A 27,523-nucleotide genomic window follows, 5' to 3' on the forward strand; every position below is an offset into this window, starting at 1 on the left:
AGGTACATAGAGAAAGAACTGCTAATTCATACAAGGAAAACTGAGCAAAGCCAATTATTAACTTTAAGAAAAATAGTCATCTTAGAAAGAAAATATTATTATAGATTACTGCTTGAGCAGAAAGAAGATTTTACTTAAGCATATATACAAATAATACTGTCTAACTAAAGCTTATACACATAAATCCTCACTTACCGAGAAATGATTAAGTTACATGTAAATGTCATAAATTGAGAATGAGCCAGAGAAGCTCATTATCTGAAAATACATACCAGAGTAAAAGTTAAAAATCGGTGCCTCTGATGATTATGACTTGACAAAGAACAATAATGGTTTAAGGAACTACCATTTCTTCCATGATGTGTGACACACCTCTTGGGGATGGGACACTATTAACAGAGGGACTTCACCCAACAAACACAAGCTCCCTGTATCCTCAATGATTCCCCAATAAAAAAAGAAAAAACAAAGATTTTGATAAAAATAAAATATTCTAAGTATAGCATTCATATTATTACTACTTGAATTTACTTTTTTGCAATATGAATTCTAAAATCAATACAATAGAAATTTTGTTCTATAAAACTATATTATTAGCTATCATTCTTTTGAACTGAAGACAAGTGGTGAAGTACAGTTTTCAAATACAAAAACAATAAGCATTTAGGTGCCTATTTTATAAGAAAAGGCCTATTAGGACCTTTAAATTATGGCTTTCCTCTGATTTTATTTTATTTTTTGAGACAGAGTCTTACTTTTTTTTTCTTTTTGAGACAGAGTCTTACTATGTCGCCCTCGGTAGAGTGCTGTGGAGTCACAGCTCACAGCAACCTCAAATTCTTGGGCTTAAGTGATTCTCCTGCCTCAGCCTCCCTAGTAGCTGGGACCACAGGCACCCACCACAACACCCAGCTATATTTTTGTTGCAGTTCTCATTGTTTACCTGGCTCGGGCCAGGTTCAGTTCTGCCAGCCTCTCTGTATGTGGCCAGCACCCTACCCACTGAGTTACGGGCACCACCCAACAGAGTCTTACTTTGTCACCTCTGGCAGAGTGCTAGGGTATCACACTTAACAGCCACCTCAAATTCTTGGGCTCAAGCGATGCTCCTGCCTCAGCCTTCCAAGTAGCTGGGACTACAGGTGCCCACAACACTCAGCTAGTTGGATTTTTTTTTCTATTTTTTTGTAAGATGGGGTCTCACTCTTGCTGAGGCTGGTCTTGAACTCCTGAACTCAAGGTATCCACCGACCTCAGCCTCCCAGAATGCTAGGTAGGATTACAGGCAAGAGCCACTGTGCCTGGCCCCTTTCTAATTCTTAAGCTGGAAGCTGTGTCCCAAAACAGGAGTGAGATGGATAGTAGCTATAGTATTCGTTACTGTTCCAGAAATTATAGAAAGTAAGTATTCTTCTCTCAAAAGACTCAGGAAAAATGAAGGCAAACACACCGAAAATATATATTAACATGCAATTAAAATTTAGCAATCCAGAGAGAGCTATAATAAAGTAATTTTTAACAACATATCATGTATTCACATAAACTATATAGTTAATACTAATGATATAAAAATATGAATAACATTAATATGTACCCAGACATTGTGCATTTATCATTTCATTTAATGTTTCCTGTGAAAGGTGATATTCTTTCTCCAATTTTATAAGCAAGAAACTAAGTCTCAAAGAGGTCAAATAATTTGCACCCCACCTAGCAAATAAACAATGAAACAGGAATTAAAACCTAAGCCTATGTTCATAATCACTATTCTATTTATCAAAAAGTAGGCATTCTAATTTTCCTGAATTCAGATTAATTAAATCATACTATAGCTAATCTGACATGACTTCATAAACTACATTAATCAAAAATAATCTAATTCCCTACTAAACAACTATTAAAAACTTATGCTCAAGTGCCTAGACAGTTATTTGTTTAGTTTTTAAATAATGCCATATACTTATTATAGTACTTCTGTATTTTTATTTATACTACAGAGCTTACAATACAGAAACAACTGAGCCATTAGACTAACACATTCCTCTACTGTTCTCAATGAAGTGGTAAGACGAACGTCAAGCTAATAACAAAGAAACCATGATTTACAATGCAAACTGTCAAATGTTCCTGTCATACCCTTGTACATCCTACAAAGACATTAAAAATCATTTCATGAGAGAGAAAAACACTTGATTAAGAAAGTGGAAATAACTTGTTCCAGCATTTTATTTTCCATTCAGAAAGCTTTCTGCTTAGAGCCTCAAAATACGCAACTATTAAAAGAAACATATACTTTTTAAAAGCTTTAAATAGCTTCACTTGCAGATAAAATGTTGCCCAAAGAAAAACAGAAAAATCTAGTACCCTTAGAGTAAGGGTTAAAATGTATAAAGGTTTAGACATTAAGAATAAAAAACTACCTTACAACAAGCACTAAAATGAGTACAAAGACATCAATATTTGTGGTTTAAAAAAAAAAATGTGCTTGCTAGTTTCTTATTATAAAAGCTCTAAAACAGGAAGGGAAAAGATAATGCAGGATTCAGTCAATTATTGATTAAATGGCATAATAGGAGAAGGAGCTAGAAAGTCACAGACAACTTTAATCACAGTGTAAAGAAAAACCTCCAGTCATTTCTCAGGGTGGGGGGGGGCAAGTAAAGATGATTCAAGGACAGAAAGAACCTAAGAAGTACTCACCTCGACAATTAGCAGACTGCATGGTGATGAATGGTAAGGAAAATAAACCAGGTCTGCCTGGTATTGGACCAGAGGCACGAAGGCTGAAACACTTATCCAACCCACACCACCTTTCTGGCAGTTCCCATTGAGCCCTCCTGGGTCCCTTACTACACTCTCAATTGGACATAGGCAAAAAGGATTCACGCTCCTAGATAATCCAGAGTAATAATATTTCAAAGGTAAAGCAAAGGTCTAATCTCTTGCTAACAATATACATATGTTGTCAATGTGAAATACCATGAAGGATTAACAGCTTTATCAAACTGTAATGAGGTATTTATTGCCTGGCCTTAACAACTAGAGTTTTAACAACAGAGTTTCAAGACTCAGTATACACTCTTCAAAAGCACTCACAGAAAAACAAGTGTTTTCAACTATGTAAAAACTGCTTATGGTATACAAAGGGAAAAACTCATGTGGAGGAAAAACATTGCTCCACATAAGCTCTTGAAGAAACAACACTACTTCAGGATTTTAGATTATAACAAAACATGAAGAACAACATAATTAAAGAGAAAAAAATTCTGGATTCAACTTTTAGAATCTCTAAAAATTCTCAAAAGTAGAGATTTTCAGCAATAGATACAAACAAATTAGGTACAACCTTTTATATGAATCAGCACTATCAATACACACTCCAACTAAAGTTACAAAGGAAAAAAGGGACATTGAAAAATGCAACAGAAACTGCAGGAAATAGCAGTCAAAATGACACTGCCTTTGAGGGGGTGCATTCCACCTTTTAACAAAAATTTCACGTCTACTATGTGCTAAACGCTACTAGAGCTACAACAATGAATAAAACAGACAAAAACACTTGCCTTCACAGTGTGCATTACAATGGAAATGGAAGACCAAAAGGCAAAATATAAACAAAATATGCAATATACTTAGATAGTAATCAGTGCTGTGTAGAAAAATAAACAAGGAATTCTCTATGATTTGGATTCCATTTATTTTAGCAAATTTCTTACCCCTAAAACCCTATACACAAATAACATCTGTGCATGAACAATATGTGCAAAACTTATGCATTAACAATAAACAGTGAAGTCCAAACAGCATAACTGTGATTTGCACTGATGATAATTTCTCCTGTTTGCAAAATTTTAAGGCTTCTCATTCACTTGCAAAAATTAAGCCCAGTTGCTTACAATGTATTAAATGTTAACATGTGAAAGTATAGCAACATAAATATCTATGACTAGTAACTGATTACCTATTTTTTAATTAATATTACATAAAGGGCTGACCTGAAACCGTTCTGTGCCTAAAATTAGATCAGCAAATACCCGTTTTGAAAAATATAAATTTCAAATTCCTTGTCCAACTACTCTCTCCATCACCATAAAAAAATAAAAACTATTCTACTAGTCCTTGATTGTATAGAATGTGGCTCCTTCCTCCTTATGGAATAAGAAATTGCTGAGGAGGAACCTAGAAAGAAAAGCACAGGGGATTTGCACATGGCCTTTAAGAGACCTTTAAGAAGAAACAACACATTTGAGACTTGGTAACCTTTCAAGTGATAAAACAATATCCTGGATGGAAAACTAATGTACAACAAAGTCATTTAATTGAAGGCAGTGACTAACCAAGACCACCTGTGCCCAATACACTGATAAATTACAAAGAAAGAAATCCAAGGCTCTACTTTATCAATGTCAACTCTTAAATCAACACTGATCAAAATAAAAAGGAATAGGGGTAATGCCTGTGGCTCAGTGAGTAGGGTGCTGGCCCCACATACTGAGGGTGGTGAGTTCAAACCCAATCCTGGCCAAACTGCAACAATAAAAAAATAAAAATAAAAATAAAAAGGAATAGATATTCAATAATAAAAGTACAAGTAAAAGTCAAAGCTGTGGTATGTAATCATTTGCTAAAAGGAGACCAAACAATAAAAAAGGATACTTATTTTAATTTTTATTAAAAATAATTTTGATGACATAACTTACGGCAATGCCCAAACAATTTATTCACCTGAGAAAAACTACCAACTCACTAATCCAGTGACCAGTTTACACAGCTCTTCTCTAGAAGCCTGTCCACCTTAACCAATTGAGACTTTGAACCCTTAAGCAGTATCTAGCAAAAACCATTATTATCCACTGGTGTTAGAGAAAGAACAGTGAGAAGAAAACTTTCTATTATTTGCTCCAATTTCCCATAAGTGATTAAAGCAGAATTCCAGCATAAAAATAAATAAAATTACTCTGAACCTAAAAATACATTCTGAAATGTTATTCTACCTACCTTGGTGCCTCAAGGCTGAATCCGATTAATGTTTTGCAAAAGCTTTCAATTAAATTTGCAAGGCTGTCCGGTAACACTCTGGATGAAAAGCTTGGAAGCTGGCTAAAGATATCAAGAGAGCTGACTGAATGTGGGTGAGCAATGTTCCTTAACAAGTCTACAATTTCAGTAAAAAATGCAGTCAGTTCTATCAAAGATAACCTATTACACCAATGTCAAACAACTGCTTTTAGTTTCAGGAGGTTAAATCTATTCTAACAAGGATTCAACTATCATTTTATACTGTTTGTGAAGCTTCATATTTAATTATATAAATTTAGGAAAGTAAACTTTATTCTGATAAAAATTTCATTTTAAATGAATTACAGATTAGTTCCTAATCTAATCCTGCTATATAATCTAACTTATATAAATTTAGATTGAATTATTTGACATTTCCCTAAGGCTTCTAAATCCAAGTTATCCAAAGAAGATAGTTATCATTTGTGGCAGGCAATTCAACACATTTACATATCTAATAACAAAGAAAAGTTGCCGAAAAGTAAGTTCAATTTATGACCAAAAAAACTTTGAGTCAATTATACTACACAAAATAATGTTAGGCTTTACTACATCGTCTAAAGTTGAAATGAAAAATCAAACATTACACTGGACCTATCTTCTTGCACAAAAGTAAATGAATAATGGGTCCAAATATTGATCTTTATACTTTTACAGAACCACATTATGCATATTAATAACAGTAGTAACAGTATATGTTAGCAATACATATTATTGTCTTCCAAAGAATTCACAACACTTTCTTGATTTTTATCATTACAACATAAAATACAGTTTATGAGACAGATAAGGGCAGGGGAAGAAAAAGTCGCCAAAGACTACATAATAATCTTGCTGAATAACCAAACTCTGAAATGATTTCTTTTAAATCAATATCCAAAGATAAACCATAATTCTGGTATTACACAGCTAATAATATAGTATAATAGCTGATCTAAAGAAACTTATATAAAATAAAATTATTACAGAGTTATGATCATTTCCTTCACCTCATCATTTTTTTTTTTTTTTTGAGACAGCATCTCAGTAAGTTGCCCTTAGTACAGTTCCGTGGCATCACAGCTCACAGCAACCTCCATCTCCTGGGCTGAGGTGATTCTCTTGCCTCAGCCTCCCAAGTAGCTGGAACTACAGGTGCCCACCACAAGGCCTAGCTACTTTTTTTGTTATTGTGGCAGATGTTATTGTTGTTTAGATGGCCAGGCCGGGTTCAAACCCGCCAGCCTTGGTGCATGTGGCTGACGCCATAACCACTGTCCTACAGGTGCCGAGCCCCTTCACCTGATCACTATTAAATAGGAATAAAAGTAGTTTAAAATCATAGTGCTACTGTGATGCAAGGAAAAAAAACAAGCTAGAATGCACTAGTCAACTGCTCAAACCACATCCTTACAAGAGGATGAAAAGACCTTTATCATGTTTACCTCTAATAAACAGCTGCATCTATATGAAATTATGGTAAAGATTACTCAATTTTGTAGTTATGATAAAAATTAATCTTTCTCCTGGGTGGCGCCTGTGGCTCAAGGAGTAGGGCGCTGGCCCCATATACTGGAGGTGGCAAGTTCAAACTCGGCCCTGGCCAAAAACTGTAAAAAAAAATCAATAATAATCTTTCTCCCAAATATTCTATCTTTTAAAAAAGTAATGTAAATGTGAAAAAGCATTTCTTGTCATCAAAGCAAGAATATAGTATTCTTTTTTTTTTTTTTTCCAGAGACAGAGTCTCATTATTTCGCCCTAGGTGGAGTGCCATGGCCTCACAGCTCACAGCAACCTCCAACTCTTGGGCGTAAGCGATTCTCTTGCCTCAGCCTGCCAAGTAGCTGGGACTACAGGTGCCCTCCACGATGCCCTGCTATTTTTTGGTTGTAGTTGTCATTGTTGTTTGGCAGGCCTGGGCTGTCATTGTTGTTTGGCAGAACCTGTCAGCTCTGGTATATGTGGCTGGTACCCTAGCCGCTAAGCTACAGGTGCCAAGCCAAGAATATAGTATTCTTGTATAAATTCTACAGAGCTTTAGGACTCTTGGCCACTTACTCAAAATCTTTTCATGCAATCCTGAGATTTACTCTAAAATGGCAATTTTCAGGATTTCTTTACCATCCCAACTTCGTTGAAAAGAGCTATGTTTTTTAAAATATTCTTTAACAGAGTTTCCTTAAAGTTTTACATTCTGTCTTATAAAATATACAATCAATATGAAAGCTTTTAAATTTAAAAATAAAAATCTTAAAACCTACATGTGCTGATATGTATGTCTACACAGACCAAAGTTCTGAAGACTTTTTATTCAATGTGTACAAGAACTGGCTATGCTGACACAATAAAAAGACTCTTTTGACTTGTCCTTAAAATAAGACACTAGGATATTTGACAAACCACTTTAATTTCAGTGTTCAAAAAGATATAAAGGGGTTAAAAATCAGAAATCTCTATTCTATCTATAATAACATCATATTTCATAGCCCAGTAAATCATAACCAACTCAAGATAAAAGGATATACTCATCCACTGAGATCTGAAACTGTCCCAGAAATGTAAGAGTAATTCTAAAACATAAAAATGTCAACACATCTATCAACACAGATTTTTACAAGTATAATTCAGTATGGAGGCAAAGAGATAGACTAAATGTTTTAAGATTCCTTTTTGCCCTGATTGAAAAGTATCAAAATATATACAATGGTAACGAAAACAGTACTAAGCTTTCCTTTGTTGGTGCATTATCAGTGTATATAACTGTAACTGACCAACTATGACAATGAATCTCACTGACCAATACAATCAACACAAGTCAACATAACTTTTTGTACCCTTCCTCTCCTATAGTAACTGCAAAATCTCACCCTGTGAAACTCATCACTGTAGTGAAGTCAGGCTCCCTATAAATCAAACAATACAATGGTTCAAAGGCATTTACTATGAGGAATTCTCCATTACTTCACCACACCTGCTTTAGGTTGTAAACCATATGGAGTATATTATAGCTATCCAATTTAATCTTCAATAACTTCAGAAGCCAATTCCAAATTTTTAATGCAGCTTGTAATGCACATGTTTTAAACCAAGGTTTTCTTAGTTTTTCTTGCTTCTTTTCTGGTTCAAGACAGCTAAAATTACCTTTTATAGCTCATTTCTAATCTGAATCCTAGTATTTTTCCTACACAAGTTCCTGAGGAACAGGTATGGTTTCCAAGTTCTAGTAAACAACAATGAGCTCATCTATTACAGCACAGAGTGTTTATGTTAAAATAAGCATCTTTCTGTCCTCTGAGCACTAACAGCAAGCAGGACAGAAAGATGCCTATTTTAACACAGACTCTCTCTAATATGTAATAGTGGCTGAAAAAACTGGCTCATTCAGGATTAGGACATTTCAGATCACTTGTTTCATACAGAATACTTTTCAAATTTAATAAAGTTGACTCTGAGAAAATAAGAACTATTGAGAAGGAATACTTGAAAACACTGAGTTAGTTTTCAGATGATAAAAGATAAAAAATACAAATGAACATTTGATTTGTAAAGAAATTCCAGGAGAATGTAAAGGAATCCTATATCCTTTCATTTTTTCAACCAATGTTAAACATAAGACAATGTCGACCTTTGCTTCACTACCTTGAAGAAGTCTAATAATGTTCAGTGAATGATAATGATACATAAAGCATGTAAATATCCAAGATTATACATCCTGAACCCAAGTTAGAAGGAAATTGTTTGAAGAGATAAAAATCCAAGTTCCACTAGGAATTCTCCCAACAAAAGAGAGTTTATACCAAAAATATAAATAAACAAACTAACTTTTTCTCTTTGTGGTTGTTGGTAGTGATTTGTTTTCAGTGGTTTTGCTGTTATTATGGTTAGCAAGAAAATAAATTACATTCTTTTTTTTTTTTTTGAGACAGAGTCTCATTATGTTGCCCTCAGTAGAGTGCCAGGGCCTCACAGCTCACAGCAACCTCAAACTCTTGGGCATAAGCGATTCTCTTGCCTCAGCCTCCTGAGTAGCTGGAACTATAGGCGCCCACCACAACTCCCAGCTATTTTGTTGTTGTTGTTGTTGTTGTTGAAGTTTCATTGTTGTTCAGCTGGCCCAGGCCTGGTTTGAACCCACCAGCTTCAGTGCATATGGCTGGCACCATACCCACTGTGCTATGAGCGCCAAGCCCTTTTTTTTTTTTAAGAGACATAGTCTTGCTATGTCACCTATGCTGGAGTGTACAGACTATTCACAGGCTCTATCTCACTATCAGGACAGGATTTTTCACCTGCTCTATTTCCAACCTGAGCCAACCACTCCTTAGGCAACAGGGTGGTCCTTCACTCCCAGGAGGTGATCATATTAATGCTGAAATTAGCACAGATACTAATCAGCATAGCACATTACAGCCCAAACTCCTGGGCTCAAGGAGGCCTCCTACCTCAGCCTCTTGATACCTGGGACGACAGGTGCTCACCCACTGCACCTGACTAAATTACATTCTATTATGAATGATGTTTAGTATAGGAAAAAGACTAATTGTAAAAAGGATAGGAAATTATAGCAAAACAGAAATTCAATCTAAAAGCTTAAGCTCTCAGCTGGGTACAGTGGCTCAAGCCTATAATCCTAGAACTCTGTAAAGCTGGGGCAGGTGGACTGCATAAGTTCGGGAATTTGAGACCAGCCTGAACAAGAGTGAGACCCCCATCTCTTCTTAAAATAAAAAAACTAGCTGGGCATAGTAGCATACGCCTATAATCCCAGCTACTCAGGAGACTGAGGCAAGAGAATTGCTCAAGCCCAAGTGTTTGAGGTTACTATGAACTATGATAATGCCACAACACTCTCTACGCAGCGTGACAGAGTAAGACTCTGTCTCAAAAAACATAAAAAACTTACGCGCTCTCAATCTCTTAATGATAAAGAAAACTATCAGCAATTTCAAAAGCCAAGTGTTTAGACAAAGGAATAACATGAAGCATTCCCATACAATAAACATGTGATTTTAAAAATCTAAAGAAAGAAAGAAAATAACTGCCACTCTAGTACTTACATTATATACCAAGAAAGTAGAAAAATATGATAATCTGACTTGAACTATTTAAGCAGTGTCAGTCCTCACTTTCCTCACTATCTAATCCCAATAATTTAGGCTTAATGGAAAAATAAAATATGGAAATATGGTAAAACTGAGAGTAAACATTATAATTATTAAAATTATATGTATTAAATTACATTTAAATACATTAAATTTTAAAGTTTACTATATTTAGCTATTAAAATCTACGAAGTGAAAATAAAATGAAAATCAAAATTATAAATATTCTGAATTAATTTAAAAGCAATATTTTCTATTCCTTCGACCCACAAGTATACGTCTATATGACACATAAAATAAGATGCCGTAATGTATCACATTCCCAAATATGCACAGTGAAAAACTTTACATAAATTCAAAACTTTCAAATACACCTGCAACTTAAAGTCCTCATGGCTGAATTTACCGTCTTGTGACCATTCTGGCAGGCCACATGCAGCGCTGTCTGCCCCATTGCGTCCTCAACATCCACATCACTGACATGCTGCACAAGGTCATGAAGGAGTTCTGTCCGCCCATTCACAGCCAGCCAGTGTATCTGTAAAGCCATTTAGTTACTGAGCATTTGTACAAGAGTATTTCATATAAAAACAGCAGATAAATAATGCTATTATTTCTCAACTGAGCATAATTTGCAAATGAATCACGTCCATGAAATATTACAAGGGTACATGTGAAACTTAGTAAATATAGAATATAAATGTCTTAACATAATAACTAAGAAAATGCCAGGAAGGCTATGTTAACCAGTGTGATGAAAATGTGTCAAACGGTCTATAAACCAGTGTATGGTGCCCCATGATCGCATTAATGTACACAGCTATGATTTAAAATATATATATATTTTCCTACTTAAAAATAATTTTTTAAGGGCAGCACCGATAACTGAGTGGGTAGGCGCCAGCCACACACACCAAGGCTGGTGGGTTCGAACCCGGCCCAGGCCAGCTAAAACAACAACGACAACTGCAACAACCAAAAAAAAAAAAAAAATAGCTGGGCATTGTGGGCACCTGGAGTCCCAGCTTAAGCCCAAGAGTTTGCGGTTACTGTGAGCTATGACACCACAGCACTCTACCCAGGACAACAGCTTGAGACCTGTCTCAAAAAGGAAAATAATAATAATAATTTTTTAATAGTATTTTAATTTTTTTAAGAGGCAAGATCTCACTATGTTGTCCAGGCTAGACTCAAGCTTGTGGGCTCAAGCAATTCTATCGCTTCAGCTCAGCCTCTTCACTAGGTGGGGCTAAAGGTGTGGGTTACTGCTCTTGGCTAAATTACATTGTTATCAATAATGTTAAATGTTGCGGGGGTGGGGGGGTGGGGGGGGTTACCTTAATGTAAACAGAATAGGAAATTATAGTCAGGCAGAAATTCAACCTAATATCAATCTTAAATCAAAAGCCCAAGTAAATGACCCTACACTGAAGCCCTCACTCATGCTTACAGCTTTCAAACAGCTTTTTCATGTTCCACCAAACATTTAACAAATGTATCTAATCTGAAAGATAAAATATAAACCAGGGCTCTGGGAGGTGAAGGCTAAGGCCTGTGGATCGCTTGAGCTCAGGAGTTCCAGACCAGCCTGAGTAAGAGGGAGACTCCAACTCTACTAAAAACAGGAAAAACTACATACAGGTGGCAGGCACCTGTAATCTCAGCTACTCAGAAAGCCAAAGCAAGAGGATTCCCTGAGCCCAAGAGTTTGAGGCTGCTGTAAGCTGTGATGCCGTAGCACTCTACCATGGGCAACAGAGTGACATTCTGTCTCAAAAACAAAAAACAAGACAAAACATAAAACAAAAAGAAAAAAGTAGGGGAAAAAAGAACTATGAATATTCAAGGAAAAAAATGTATTTAATCTCTCAGAGAAAGAACATACTAATTACATCCTTGAAAGGAGAACAGAATACTATTTTTTTGAAAAGGATAATGCAAAAAAAAAAAAAAAACCTCTTAACAATTAATAACGTGATGAAGACAGGCAAATGCAAAAGAAGATTTAGAACATAATGTTGATCTCCAGGAAGAACAGAAAAATGAAGAAACAAGAGAAAAGGGAAATTAAAGGGCTAGTCTATGAGGTCTGATATTCAAATAAGAGGAGTTAGCAAAAAAAAAAAAAAAAAGAAAGAAAAAACAGAGTGGAAATCATCAAAGTAATAACCTATAAAAATTTCTCAAGAGTTCCCATTACACGAGTTTCCAGGTTGATAAGGCCTCAATATTATGCGGCCAAATGATGAAAATAAATCCAAACTAAGACACATATTCATAAAATTTTAGATTACTAATGACAAAGAAGATTCTGTAAGTTTCTAGAGACAAAATAAAAACAGGTTTCATACTAAGAATTAGGTATATAGAATCAAAACTGAAAACTAGAAGACAACATAGTAATGCTTTCAAAACTCCAAGGAGGGCGGCACCCGTAGCTCAGTGAGTAGGGCACCAGCCACATGCACCAAGGCTGGCGGGTTCAAACTCAGCCCAGGCCAGGTAAAACAATAAGGACAACTGCAACAAAAAAGAAAAGAATTGCCAGGCCTTGTGATGGGGCCTGTAGTCCCAGCTACTTGGGAGGCTGAGGCAAGAGCATCACTTGAGCACAGGAGTTTGAGGTTGCTGTGAGCTGTGAAGCCATGGCACTCTACCCAGGGCGAGAGCTTGAGACTTTGTCTCAAAAAAAAAACTCCAAGGAAAAATGATGTCCAGCCTAGAATTACACTGTCATCTAAACTGTCAATTACATTATGAGAAAGATTTAAAGATTCAAGTCATACTCAGACATGCAAGGTGGCAACAAATTTACCTTCCATGTATAGTTTCTCAAAACTGCCAGAGATGTGCTCTAAAGTAACAGAAATAAAGACATGCAAATGCAAAAGAAGATTTAGAACATAATGTTGATTTACAGAAAGAACAGAACAGTTATCAGGAAAGAGAGACATGGGACCCATATACCAGAGAACCCAAAGCAAGAGAAAGGCAAAAGGAATCTCTAGGATGATGATGAAGAGAAGACCTGGCAATCAGCACAGGCAGAACAGATGTCTCCACTAAGAGATTTATTCAAGAAATAATCAAAAACATGAAAAGTGGAGGTACCCGTAGCTCAATGAGTAGGGCGCCAGCTATATACACTGGGGCTGGTGGGTTCAAGCCTGGCCTGGGCCTGCTAAAACAACGACAACTGCAACAAAAAAAATAGCTGGGCGTTGTAGCGGGTGCCTGTAGTCCCAGCTACTTGGGAGGCTGAGGCAAGAGAATCACTTAAGCCCAAGAGTCTGAGGTTGCTGTGAGCTGTGACGCCACGGCACTGTACCCAGGGCACGACAGCTTGAGACTCTGTCTCAAAAAAAAAAAAAGAACATGAAAGGTAATAAATACATATTAAGAAGATTTACAAAGCTGGGGGAGGGTCTGGTAATGAATTACTATTAAAGACTTAGTAAACTTTAAAAATAATACGAAAAAACCTGCAATAGGGAAGAATCAGACATAAAAGACATAAAGGCTAGAAAAGAAAAAATAAAATTATCTTTATTTGCAGAGGACATGATTGTCTATGTAGAAAGTCCCAGGGATTTACAAAAAAATTCCTAAAACTATTAAGTGTATTCAGCAAGACCACAGGATACAAGATCAACACACAAAAAGTGATTCCATTTCTATACTAAATGCCAAATGTGCAAGAACTCAAATTTAAAACAATACCATTTACAAATGGTATTTTGTAATACCATTTCTTGCTCCAAAGAAAATTAAATAGTTAAATGCTAACTAACATATGCACAAAATCCTGATGAAATGCTAATAAAAGAAATCAAAGACATAAGTAAGTGGACTGGAAATACAGTCAAGATGTCAGCTCTCTCCAAAATTATTTACTCTAATGCAATTCCAATCAGAATCTCAGCAAGATTTTTTTGCAAAAAGACAAGTTTACTCTAAAATTTATGTGGAAGCCAAAGGAATCAGAAAAGCTAACACAATCTTGACCAAGAAAAATAAATGGGAAGAATTACTTTATCTAATTTACACCTACAGTACTGAAGACAGTGTGGTGGTACTGGCAGAGGGACAAGACACATACATCAGTGGAACAAACAGAAAGCCCAGAAGAAGGCCCATGCAAGTATGTCTAACTGATTTTTGAGAGTGACACAAAACCAAATTTATGCAGGAAGGATGGCCTTTTTTCAGTAAACAGTGCTAGAATAACTGAACATTCGCAGGCAACAAAATAAACTTTGACTTAAACCTCATATCTTATATAAACATTAACTCAAAAGAGATCATAAACTTAAATGTACAAAAAACTTTCAGAAAATCTTCACAATCGGGAGCTAGGTCTCTTTTTTTGAGACAAAGTCTCACTCTGTCACCCCAGTAGAGTGCTATGTGGACCCATAGCTCATAGCAACCTCAAACTCTTCGGCTCAAGGGATTTCATCTTGCTTCAGCCTCCCAAGTAGCTGGGACTACAGGCACCTGTCACCATACTCAGCTGACTTTTTTCTTTTTTATAGAGATGGGGTCTCACTCTTGCTCAGGCTGGGCTCAAACTCCTGAGCTCAAGCAATCCACCCTCCTCAGCCTCCCAGAGTGCTTGGATTACAGGCATGAGCCACCACGCCTGGCCCTCGGCAAAGAATTCTTAAACTTGATACCAAAAGCATCATCCACAGAAGGAAAAGTGATAAATCTGACTCCATTAAAGTTGAAAATTTTTGCTCATTGAAAGACCTGTTCAAAAAAACATACTAAAGATTGGGAGAAAATCTCTGCAAATCACATATCCAACAAAGCACTATTATTTTAAATACATAAAAATTCTCACAACTCAACAACTTAAAAAGAATCCAATTGGAAAATAAAGACACGAATTAACATTTCACTTCACATAAGAAAATTCAGAGTTGGCAAATAAGCCCCCAAAAACATATTCAACATCACTGGCAATTAGGCAAATGCTAATTAAAGCCATAATGAGACATCACTACATACCCATCATAATAGCTAAAATAAAACACAATGGTAACACCAAATGCTGACAAGGAAACAAAAACTGGATCACTGATACATCACTGGTGAAAATATAAAACGGTAAAACTACTCTAGACAACAGTTAGGCAGTGTAATTTAAAACTAAACATGACATTATCACACAACCCTGCAAGTGCATTCCTAGACATTAATCCCAAAGAAATTAAAACTTAAGTTCACACAAAAACTTGTACACTAATGCTTATACAGCAGCTTTATTCTTAATAGCCCAAATTCAGAAATGATCTAGATATCCTTTAACAGATGAAAGGTTCAACAAATACTGAACTTTTCATCTCCCTGGAATACCACTCACATGATAAAGAAACAAACTATTGACAAATGCAACACTCTATCAGGGGTCCTCAAACTTTTTAAACAGGGAGCCAGTTCACTGTCTCTCAGACCGTTGGAGGGCCGGACTATAGTTTAAAGAAAAAACTTGAAAAAATTCCTATGCACACTGCACATATCTTATTTTCAAGTAAAAAAACAAAACGAGAACAAATACAATCACCGCCTCATGTGGCCTGCAGGCCGTAGTTTGAGGACCCCTGCGATAAACCCCCAGGGAATGCAATGCATAAAAACAGCCAGTCCTCAGAGGTTCTATGCAACATAATTCCACCTAAATAATATTATTAAACAACAATATTTTAGACAAAGAAAACAGATATAGTGGTTGCCAAGGATTAGGCATATGGTGCGAAGGAGAAATTGAAAAATATGGTTATGAAGGATCAAAACCAGATGTGATATTGGAAATGTGCAGAATACTGATTATGATGGGGAATATATTAACCTACACAGTAATAAAACTATATAGAACTTAATATACATACACATACATACGCATGAAGTAAAACTAGAAAATCACAGTAAGATAAATCATATTAATACCAACATCAATATCCTGATTGTGGTATTATACTATACTTTTGCAAAATGCTACCATTGAGGAACACAGGGTAAAATGTGCAGGTAATCTTCCCATATTATTTCTTACAATTGCATGTGGATCTGCAATTATCTCAATTTTTTTTTAAAGGCAATCTCTCCTTAAAGAGTGTACAGTATTATATTAGTAATGTATAACAAAATCTGAATTTTTATAGGAATTACAAATTCCATATAATAATCACAAGTGAGCTTACTCTTTAACAAGCCAGTCAAAATTTTAGGGAAGTTGTTTCTCCTTTTTTTTTTTTTTTTGTAGAGACAGTCTTACTTTCTCACCCTCGGTAGAGTGCGGTGGCGTCACACAGCTCACAGCAATCTCTATCTCCTGGGCTTAGGCAATTCTCTTGCCTCAGCCTCCCAAGTAGCTGGGACTACAGGCACCCGCCACAACATCCAGCTATTTTTTTGTTGCAGTTTGCCCGGGGCCAGGTTTGAACCTGCCACCCTCAATATATGGGGCTGGCGCCCTACCCACTGAGGCACAGGCACTGCCCGGAAATTGTTTTTCTATGACCTCATTCCAAACCTTTTAATCATATAGGCCTTGAAAACTGGCATAAGTAAATATTTAATATTAGTCTTTTCTTTTCTTTTTCAATTTTTTTTTTTTAGACAAAGTCTCACTATATTACCCTTGACTCTTGGGCTTAAGCAATTCTCTTATCTCAGCCTCTCAAGCAGCTGGGCCCATAGGTGCCCACCACAACATGTGGCTATTTTTTGGTTGCAATTGTCATTGTTGTTTAGCAGCCTTGGTTTATGTGGCCAGCGCCCTACCCACTGAGCTACGGGCGCTGCCTCAATGTTAGTCTTTATTTACAAATTAAAACCTTCAAAATCTGTTAAGTATTACGAAAGAAAGGTACAATTTTATTTTGTTTTTTATTTCAGAATATTAGGAAGGGCAGAGTACAATTTTAATAAATAAAACTTAACATCATCTGCCCTAACTTGAGAACAACTGTTCAATAGTTACATAATTCTATTTTACCTCTACTTCCTTTTTTTTTTTTTTTTGAGACAGAGTCTCACTCTATGTCCTGGGTAGAGTGCCACAGCATCATAGTTCCCAACAACCTCAAACTCTTAGGCTCAAGCAATCTTCTTTTGCCTCAGCCCCTTGAGTAGGTGGGACTACAGGTGCCTGCCTCAACACCTGGCTAGTTTTTCTATATTTAGTAGAGACAGAGTCTCACTTTTGCTCAAGCTGGTCTCAAACTCCTGAGCTTGGGCAATCCACGCACCTTTGCATCCCAGAGTACTAGAATTACAGGCATGAGCCACCATGCCCAGCCTATCTCTACTTCTAAAATGAATAATGCTCCATAAACAAAGACAATTTGGTTAAAATCTGGGAATTTCAAAAATTTCTTGAGCAATATCCCATACCACTTTCCTATAGTATCTTTTTTTTTTTTTTGAGACAGACTCTCACTTTGTCACCCTCAGTAGAGTGCCATAGCATCATAGCTCACAGCAATCTCAATTTCAAGCAATCCTCTTGCCTCAGCCTCCAGAATAGCTGGGACTACAGGCACCTGCTACCACATGCAGCTAGTTTTAGAGACAGAGTCTCGCTCTTGCTGAGGCTGGTCTTGAACTCCTGAGCTCAGGCATCCACCCACCTAGGCCTCCCAAAGTACTAAGATTATAGATGTGAGCTGCTGTGCCCAACCCCTATATTATCCATGTACAATGAATGTGATACGACAAAACAGATAAAAATATTAGCTATACAAAATATAGTAAGTTTGAAAGTTTACAGGTCAAAATGTTAACAGTAATAATCTGAGTGCAGAGAATATAGGGAATGTTCTTTCCGTGTTACTTTTTTTCTTCCCTTCTACCTAGCCATCCTATTTTCCTACCATATGTATTAAAAGTGTTAAAACAGCATAATGAAAAACAGCTCTCCTTATCGTGAACTCATAAACCTTGGCAGAGATGCTCCTAAGAAGTCCTTTGAAAGTCACTGAAAAAGTTAGGGGAGTAAGACTTCAGAATAAATGAAAGTCATAAATTTTAAAAGGAGAAGCAAAAAACATGGTAAACCACGTAAGTTCTCTTATTGAATACAGCTGAAAACTCTATTTCAAATCGTTCTGCACCTTTTTAATTAGTAGCAAGTAACTTCTAGAAATACTTGTACCACACTTTGCATCACCATAACATTCAATATTATTTTCTAAAACGTATTTTTTAAATCTCAGATAAAATTGATAGCACTTACTGCTGTAAGGCCTTCATTATTACAAATATTAACATCGGCACTGTATTCTAATAATTTACTCATGCATTTCTTCTGCCTGAAAAGAAAAAGAGACAATCATAGAAAACTGGTACTAAAAAAAATATAAGTGACAAATAACTGACATATTAACTACAATCAGCATTAGCTGATAATATGTCTACATCTGTAGGATCGATCTGTATCTAATCAGAGTCTCCTTCCTTTTTAAGGTTCAATAATATTATACATACCATATTTTGCTTATCCACTCATTTATTGATAGACATTTAGGTTGCTTCCACATTTTAGTTATTGTGAATAATTCTGCTTTAAACAAGACTGTACAAATATTTCATCAAGACCTTACTTTCAATTCTTTTGGATACATACTCCATAGTGAAACTGCTAGATCATACAGCAATTTGATTTTTAAGTTTTTGGTAAACCATCATATTGTTTTCCATAGCACCTTTATCACATTACATTCCCACCAACAGTGCACAAAGGCATCCATATCTCTACATCCTCAACAATACCTGTTATTTGGCGGGGGTGGGGGGTTGACAGCAGATATCCTAATGGGTATGAACTGGTATCTCACTATAGTTTTTATTTGCATGTATTTCCCTTAGCAGTGATGTTGAGGATCTCTTCAAGTGCATATTAGCCATCTGCATATCTTCTTTGGAGAAATGTGTATTCAAGCATCCTTTGCCCATCTTTTAATTGTCTATTCACTTCCTTTTGCTCACAAAGTTTCCTCTTAGCATGATCCATTCCTAGTTAATATTCAATACTCATCGTAAGTTCCCCTTCATTAATGAAGCTCGTAGAGGTAGATTCCCGCGAACTCCATGGAACCACATATTCCTCTGAGGATTCACTTTCTATTGCTATCACTCCTATGACGATCAGGTGTAATAAAAACATATGCTTGACTATGCTCAGAACTAAACCAATTAAGAAAATGTAATAGAATCCATGGCCTTAAGGCATTTATGATCCAGTGGAGTAAACAATAATATACATATATGCACACATACATTATGTACAACACACATATTACATAATATATCCAGTATACATATATATACAAAATCTCCACAGTTGTTGGAGTTGTAAGGAGTTGACCATCTCCTTATAATGACTACCTCCTTAATTGTTGACCTAATTTTCATAGACCAGACATGCACCACATGTTCTGAGGCCTAGTTCCTTATGTTCACCACTTCCATGTGTGAGACCCTTGGGTAGCCAACTTATAGATTCTACTGTACAACTATTTGCTCCACTAGATCATAAATGTCTTCATACCATGAATTACATCACATCTTTTACCAACTAAGTTTATGAACTATTAAGTGTTCAAGCTTACAAGGCAATAAATAAAATTCTTACTGACTTACTAAACCTTTTTAAAAAAAGAACTCACAAATTACTTTTCTTGTTTTGATTTTTGTACCTGAAATTAAGTTAAATGTCATTTAAAAATAAGTATTATAGGGGAGGCGGAGCAAGATGGCAGCCGAGTAACAGCTTCCTTGCATCTGGGCACCGTCAGTCTGGGGATATAGGCATCTCTGGCTGGTGGGATCTGCCTATCATCACACCTCAGAGGATAAAAGGAGTCAGCGAGAGACTTCTGGACCCCAAGACGAGGACTAAAACAGTGGAAAACCGGCAAGTGGTCGCGTGTGTTCAATCGGTCTAAACCCGCCCGCAACTGTAAGTTCAGTAGCAGCGAGACTGCAAACCAGAAAGGCCTTACCTGTGAACTGTTTCGGTGTCTTTGGACTTGGCACTCAGCTGAACTGCCTTGGGGAGAGCCTGAGTGGGAGTGCGGAGAACTTTGGCCTTTGTCTAGGGCCCCAGTCTGAGCCGCTGAGCCAGACGGAGCTAATAGTGTTTGGCTCTGGGTCACAGGCAGACATTGTGAGCGATCTGCCCCGGCAAGCTCCGTCCTCAGGGTCACAGAGCTGGAATTGGGTGGGAGCTGGTAACCCAGCGACCAAGTAGCCTAAGGGCGGGGTCTGAGCCGCCTAGCAGCCCTAACCCTCGGGGGCAGAGGGAGACCTGTTTTGACACACAGGGTAAGTGGATAGCCACTTCAGCAGTGATTCCAGCGACAAGCACTTCCCTGAGAAAGCTTCTGCTCAGTAAGTGAACAACTTCAAAGTGCCTTTTAAGTGGGCTGAAGAGAGATTTAGGGTGTCTACCTGCTGGGGTTTGAGAAACTAGCAGCCTCCAGTCGTATCAGAACTGTGATTAACATCTCATACCCCAGAAGACCACGTGTTGCCCAGACAATATTCAATAACATATACATACTGCTTTGTTTTTGGTTGTGGTTTTTTTGTTTTTTTTTTTTGGTTTGGTTGGTTTTTTTTGTTTATTTTGATGTTGTGGACTGTTGTTTTGTTTTTTAAGTTCAACCTTTTCCATACAGATCCTTTTTCTTTCTCAACTTTTCTAGTTTAATTATAATTTCCCATTGCTGCCTATTTCAATAATTAGAACTTCATTTTTGTTAGTGTTTCTACCGCTATTATTTGGTTTTTCCAGCCAATTTTATCCCGTAAGGTTTTCTGTTTGCTTTTTTTGGTTTGATTTATAGCATTTTTGTCTTTCCTCTCTACTTGGTGGAGGTGGGCTACTGTGTCTGATCAGGTTAGCAAAGAGCTGCTGACCTCAAGGAAACCACCCAACTGGGCACCCCCAGAAGGTGTTTTTTTTTTTTTTTAAGGTTCTATCAAAGTACCCTACTGTACACCTATATTGCTCTGTCTCCCTCTTTCTGTGCCTCTCTTCTTTTTGTCAATATTCCTTTTACCCACCCCCTCTCCTTTCTCTATTTTTCTTTTTTTTTCCTTATCACTCGGTCCTCCTTTCTTTCATCCCTTTTTTGCTCTTAAACCTTCTCACCCCTCTGGTCCTGTAACCCGTAGTCCACAGGCACAAGAACTTAAAGAGCAAGAGGAAGTGAAAGGAAAATTAGGGCAAGGAAACAGATAAAAGACATCACCCATGAGGAAGAATCAGCAAAAAACTCCAGGCAACATGAAGAACCAGTCCAGAACAACCCCGCCAAGGGACCATGAGGTAGCTACTGCAGAGGATTCCACCTATACAGAAATGTTAGGAATGACAGAAAGGGAATTTAGAATACACATGTTGAAAACAATGAAAGAAATGATGGAAACACTGAAGGAAACTGCTAATAAAGTGGAAAATAACCAAAAGGAAATCCAAAAACAGAATCAAATCAGAGATGAACGACATGAAGAATATAAAAAGGATATAGCAGAGCTGTGATGAACCTGTCCAAAGTCAAGACAAAAGAAAAGATTCTGCAAGCTGCCAGAATGAAACAGTCAATCAGGTAACTTAAAGATGCAATGGAAAGTATCAGCAACAGGTTAGACCATGCAGAAGAAAGAATTTCAGAGGTAGAAGACAAAGTTTTTGAGATAACTCAGATAGTAAAAGAGGCAGAAAAGAAGAGAAAGAAAGCAGAACGTTCACTGTCAGAATTATGGGACTTTATGAAGCGTTCCAACATACGAGTTATAGGAATTCCAGAAGGGGAAGAAGAATGCCCCAGAGGAATGGAAGCCATACTAGAGAATATTATAAAAGAAAATTTCCCAAATATCACCAAAGATTCTGACACACTGCTTTCAGAGGGCTATCGGACCCCAGATCGCCTCAACTCTAACCGAGCTTCGCCAAGACACATTGTGATGAACCTGTCCAAAGTCAAGACAAAAGAAAAGATTCTGCAAGCTGCCAGGAGTAAGCGCCAGTTGACCTACAGGGGCAAATCCATCAGAGTGACCGCAGACATCTCTAATGAAACTTTCCAAGCAAGAAGACAATGGTCATCTACCTTTAATCTAATTAAACAGAACAATTTCCAGCCCAGAATTCTGTACCCTGCTAAGCTAAGCTTCAAAATTGACGGAGAAATCAAATCATTTATGGATATACAAACATTGAGGAAATTCGCCACAAGACCAGCTCTACAGGAAATACTTCAACCTGTTCTGCACACTGACCACCACAATGGATCAGCAGCAAAGTAAGAACTCAGAAATTAAAGGACAGAACCAAACTTCCACACTGATGCAAAAGATAAAACTAAGCAATAGACTCTCACAAAATAAGACGAATAGAATACTACCACACTTGTCAATTATCTCAATAAATGTTAATGGCTTGAATTCCCCACTGAAGAGACATAGATTGGTTGACTGGATTAAAAAACACAAGCCATCCAATTGCTGTCTGCAAGAAACACACCTGGCTTCAAAAGACAAATTCAAGCTCCGAGCCAAGGGTTGGAAGACAATTTTTCAGGCAAATGGAATTCAGAAGAAAAGAGGAGTTGCAATCTTATTTTCAGATACATGTGGATTTAAAGCAACTAAAGTCAAAAAAGACAAAGATGGTCACTTTATATTGGTCAAGGGAAAAATACAACAAGAAGACATTTCAATTCTAAATATCTATACACCCAATTTAAATGCTCCCAGGTTCTTGAAACAGACCTTACTCAGTCTGAGCAATATGACATCTGATAATACCATAATAACAGGGGACCTTAACACTCCTATTACAGAGCTGGACAGATCCTCTAAACAGAAATTAAACAAGGATATAAGAGACTTAAATGAGACCCTAGAACAACTGTGCTTGATAGACGCATATAGAACACTCCATCCGAAAGATAAAGAATATACATTCTTCTCATCACCCCATGGAACATTCTCCAAAATTGATCATATCCTGGGACACAAAACAAATATCAACAGAATCAAAAGAATTGAAATTTTACCTTGTATCTTCTCAGACCATAAGGCACTAAAGGTGGAACTCAACTCTAACAAAAATGTTCGACCCCACCCAAAGGCATGGAAACTAAACAATCTTCTGTTGAATAACAGATGGCTGAAGGAAGAAATAAAACAGGAAATCATTAACTTCCTTGAGCATAACAACAATGAAGACACAAGCTACCAAAACCTGTAGGATACTGCAAAAGCAGTTTTGAGAGGAAAATTCATCGCTTTAGATGCCTACATTCAAAAAACAGAAAGAGAGCACATCAACAATCTCACAAGAGATCTTATGGAATTGGAAAAAGAAGAACAATCTAAGCCTAAACTCAGTAGAAGAAAAGAAATATCCAAAATCAAATCAGAGATCAATGAAATTGAAAACAAAAGAATCATTCAGAAAATTAATGAAACAAGGAGTTGGCTTTTTGAAAAAATAAATAAAATAGATAAACCATTGGCCAGACTAACGAGGAATAGAAAAGTAAAATCTCTAGTAACCTCAATCAGAAATGATAAAGGGGAAATAACAACTGATCCCACAGAGATACAAGAGATCATCTCTGAATACTACCAGAAACTCTACGCCCAGAAATTTGACAATGTGAAAGAAATGGATCAATATTTGGAATCACACCCTCTCCCTAGACTCAGCCAGGAAGAAATAGAGCTCCTGAACAGACCAATTTCAAGCACTGAGATCAAAGAAACAATAAAAAATCTTCCAACCAAAAAATGCCCTGGTCCAGATGGCTTCACTCCAGAATTCTATCAAACCCTCAAGGAAGAGCTTATTCCTGTACTGCAGAAATTATTCCAAAAAACTGAGGAAGAAGGAATCTTCCCCAACACATTCTATGAAGCAAACATCACCCTGATACCAAAACCAGGAAAAGACCCAAACAAAAAGGAGAATTTCAGACCAATCTCACTCATGAACATAGACGCAAAAATTCTCAACAAAATCCTAGCCAATAGATTACAGCTTATCATCAAAAAAGTCATTCATCATGATCAAGTAGGCTTCATCCCAGGGATGCAAGGCTGGTTTAATATACGCAAGTCTATAAACGTTATCCACCATATTAACAGAGGCAAAAATAAAGATCACATGATCCTCTCAATAGATGCAGAAAAAGCATTTGATAAAATCCAGCATCCCTTTCTAATTAGAACACTGAAGAGTATAGGCATAGGTGGCACATTTCTAAAACTGATTGAAGCTATCTATGACAAACCCACAGCCAATATTTTACTGAATGGAGTAAAGCTGAAAGCTTTTCCTCTTAGAACTGGAACCAGACAAGGTTGTCCTCTGTCACCTTTACTATTCAACACAGTGCTGGAAGTTCTAGCCAATACAATTAGGCAAGACAAGGAAATAAAGGGAATCCAAATGGGAGCAGAGGAGGTCAAACTCTCCCTCTTTGCTGATGACATGATCTTATACTTAGAGAACCCCAAAGACTCAACCACAAGACTCCCAGAAGTCATCAAAAAATACAGTAATGTTTCAGGATATAAAATCAATGTCCACAAGTCAGTAGCCTTTGTGTACACCAATAACAGTCAAGATGAGAAGCTAATTAAGGACACAACTCCCTTCACCATAGTCTCAAAGAAAATGAAATACCTAGGAATATACCTAATGAAGGAGGTGAAGGACCTCTATAAAGAAAACTATGAAATCCTCAGAAAGGAAATAGCAGAGGATATTAACAAATGGAAGAACACACCATGCTCATGGATGGGAAGAATCAACATTGTTAAAATGTCTATACTTCCCAAAGCAATCTACCTATTCAATGCCATCCCTATCAAAATACCAACATCATACTTTCAACATTTGGAAAAAATGATTCTGCGTTTTGTATGGAACCGGAAAAAAACCCGTATAGCTAAGGCAGTTCTCTGTAACAAAAATAAAGCTGGGGGCATCAGCATACCAGATTTTAGTCTGTACTACAAAGCCATAGAGCTCAAGACAGCATGGTACTGGCACAAAAACAGAGACATAGACACTTGGAATTGAATTGAACACCAAGAAATGAAACTAACACTTTACAACCACCTTATCTTTGATAAACCAACCAAGAACATACCTTGGGGGAAAGACTCCCTATGCAATAAATGGTGTTGGGAGAACTGGATGTCTACATGTAAAAGACTGAAACTGGACCCACACCTTTCCCCACTCACAAAAATTGATTCAAGATGGATAAAGGACTTAAACTTAAGGCATGAAACAATAAAAATCCTCCAAGAAAGCATAGGAAAAACAATGGAAGATATTGGCCTGGGGAAAGACTTCATGAAGAAGACTGCCATGGCAATTTCAACAACAACAAAAATAAACCAATGGGACCTCACTAAACTGAAAAGCTTCTGTACAGCTAAGGAGACAATAACCAAAGCAAAGAGACAACCTACACAATGGGAAAGGATATTTGCATATTTTCAATCAGACAAAAGCTTGATAACTAGGATCTATAGAGAACTCAAATTAATCCACATGAAAAAAGCCAACAATCCCTTATATCAATGGGCAAGAGACATGAATAGAACTTTCTCTAAAGACGACAGATGAATGGCTAACAAACACATGAAAAAAAGTTCATCATCTCTATATATTAGAGAAATGCAAATCAAAACAACCCTGAGATATCATCTAACCCCAGTGAGAATGGCCCACATCACAAAATCTCAAAACTGCAGATGCTGGTGTGGATGTGCAGAGAAGGGAACACTTTTACACTGCTGGTGGGACTGCAAACTAGTACAACCTTTCTGGAAGGAAGTATGGAGAAACCTCAAAGCACTCAAGCTAGACCTCCCATTTGATCCTGCAATCCCATTACTGGGCATCTACCCAGAAGGAAAGAAATCCTTTTATCATAAGGACACTTGTACTAGACTGTTTATTGCTGCCCAATTCATAATTGCTAAGTCATGGAAAAAGCCCAAGTGCCCATCGATCCACAAATGGATTAATAAATTGTGGTATATATACACCATGGAATATTATGCAGCCTTAAAGGAAGATGGAGACTTTACCTCTTTCATGTTTACATGGATGGAGCTGGAACATATTCTTCTTAGTAAAGTATCCCAAGAATGGAAGAAAAAATACCCAATGTACACAGCCCTACTATGAAACTAATTTGGGACTCTCACATGAAAGCTATAACCCAGCTACAACTTAACAATAGGGGGAAGTGGGAAAGGGGGGGGTGGGTAGAGGGAGGGGAATCGGTGGGATCACACCTGTGGTGCATATTACAGGGGTATTTGCGAAACTTGGTAAATGTAGAATGTAAATGTTTTGGCACAGTAACTGAGATAACGCCGGAAAGGCTATGTTAACCACTGTGATAAAAATGTGTCAAATGGTTTATGAAGTGAGTGTATGATGCCCCATAATCATATCATTGTATACAGTTATGATTTAATAAAAAAAAAAAAAAATGGAGACTTTACATCCTTCGTATTAACCTGGATGGACGTGGAAGACATTATTCTTAGTAAAGCATCACAAGAATGGAGAAGCATGAATCCTATGTACTCAATTTTGATATGAGGACAATTAATGACAATTATGGTTATGGGGGGGAAACAGAAAGAGGGAAGGAGGGAGGTGGGTGGGGCCTTGGTGTGTGTCACACTTTATGGGGGCAAGACATGATTGCAAGAGGGACTTTACCTAACAATTGCAATCAGTGTAACCTGGCTTATTGTACCCTCAATGAATCCCCAACAAAAAAAATAAATAAATAAATATTATAATAAAAGTGAAAGAAAATAAAGCTCCAAGTAAACGTTTAAGATCAAGCATTTAGAAACCTCCTTCATCTAACATGTTGTTAAGAAAACCTTAAGAAATATGCAATAATCATGAGACAAAAGACCAGAAAATCCTATTAAAATACATTCATTGTGTAAAGTATGTGTGTGTTATGTGTGTCTGTACTGACATGACTGGATTTCTAAAACTTATTCAGAAGCCTATGTAGACTATTGGCCTAGTGCCAAAATAAAGTTCAGTGAAAATGTGCCAGGGAAATAAGACACCAAAAGGTGTGTAACGTAGGGGCTACTAAAGAATAGCAGTAATCCATAATGTTTCCCTCCAAAAATGAATTGTAAAAGGTACAAGGACAATATAGAGAAAAATATAGGGTGTCCCAAAGGTCGCCCCTAGAGTCCCCATAACGAGGAAAAATGGGAAATTGTAGCTAACGAGGTGGCCAACACATATTTTATAAAATTTTGTAATGAATATTTTGTAAATAAAGGTACAGTTAGCT

General features: G+C 36.9%; 1 protein-coding gene across 6 annotated transcripts in view; it reads right to left on the minus strand.

Moving 5' to 3' along the window:
* Window positions 1–27,523, minus strand: part of HACE1 (HECT domain and ankyrin repeat containing E3 ubiquitin protein ligase 1) — a 129,587-nt gene that overhangs the window by 78,868 nt on the left and 23,196 nt on the right. For 4 of the 6 annotated variants that reach the window (XR_008380169.1, XM_053591532.1, XM_053591531.1 and 1 more), the window contains exons 5-6: window positions 18,385–18,460; window positions 10,549–10,680 (exon numbers count right to left, since the gene is read on the minus strand). Coding sequence is in view for 5 of the 6 variants with exons in the window: in XM_053591532.1 (XP_053447507.1) it covers window positions 10,549–10,680; window positions 18,385–18,460 (208 nt within the window). In the remaining variant the exon portion in view is untranslated. Of the gene's footprint in view, window positions 1–10,548; window positions 10,681–18,384; window positions 18,461–27,523 lie in introns of those variants that run through there. The other 2 variants (XM_053591533.1, XM_053591534.1) reach the window with 2 other exon arrangements.

This window comes from Nycticebus coucang, chromosome 5 (assembly GCF_027406575.1).
Source record: "Nycticebus coucang isolate mNycCou1 chromosome 5, mNycCou1.pri, whole genome shotgun sequence".
Lineage (NCBI taxonomy): Eukaryota > Metazoa > Chordata > Mammalia > Primates > Lorisidae > Nycticebus > Nycticebus coucang.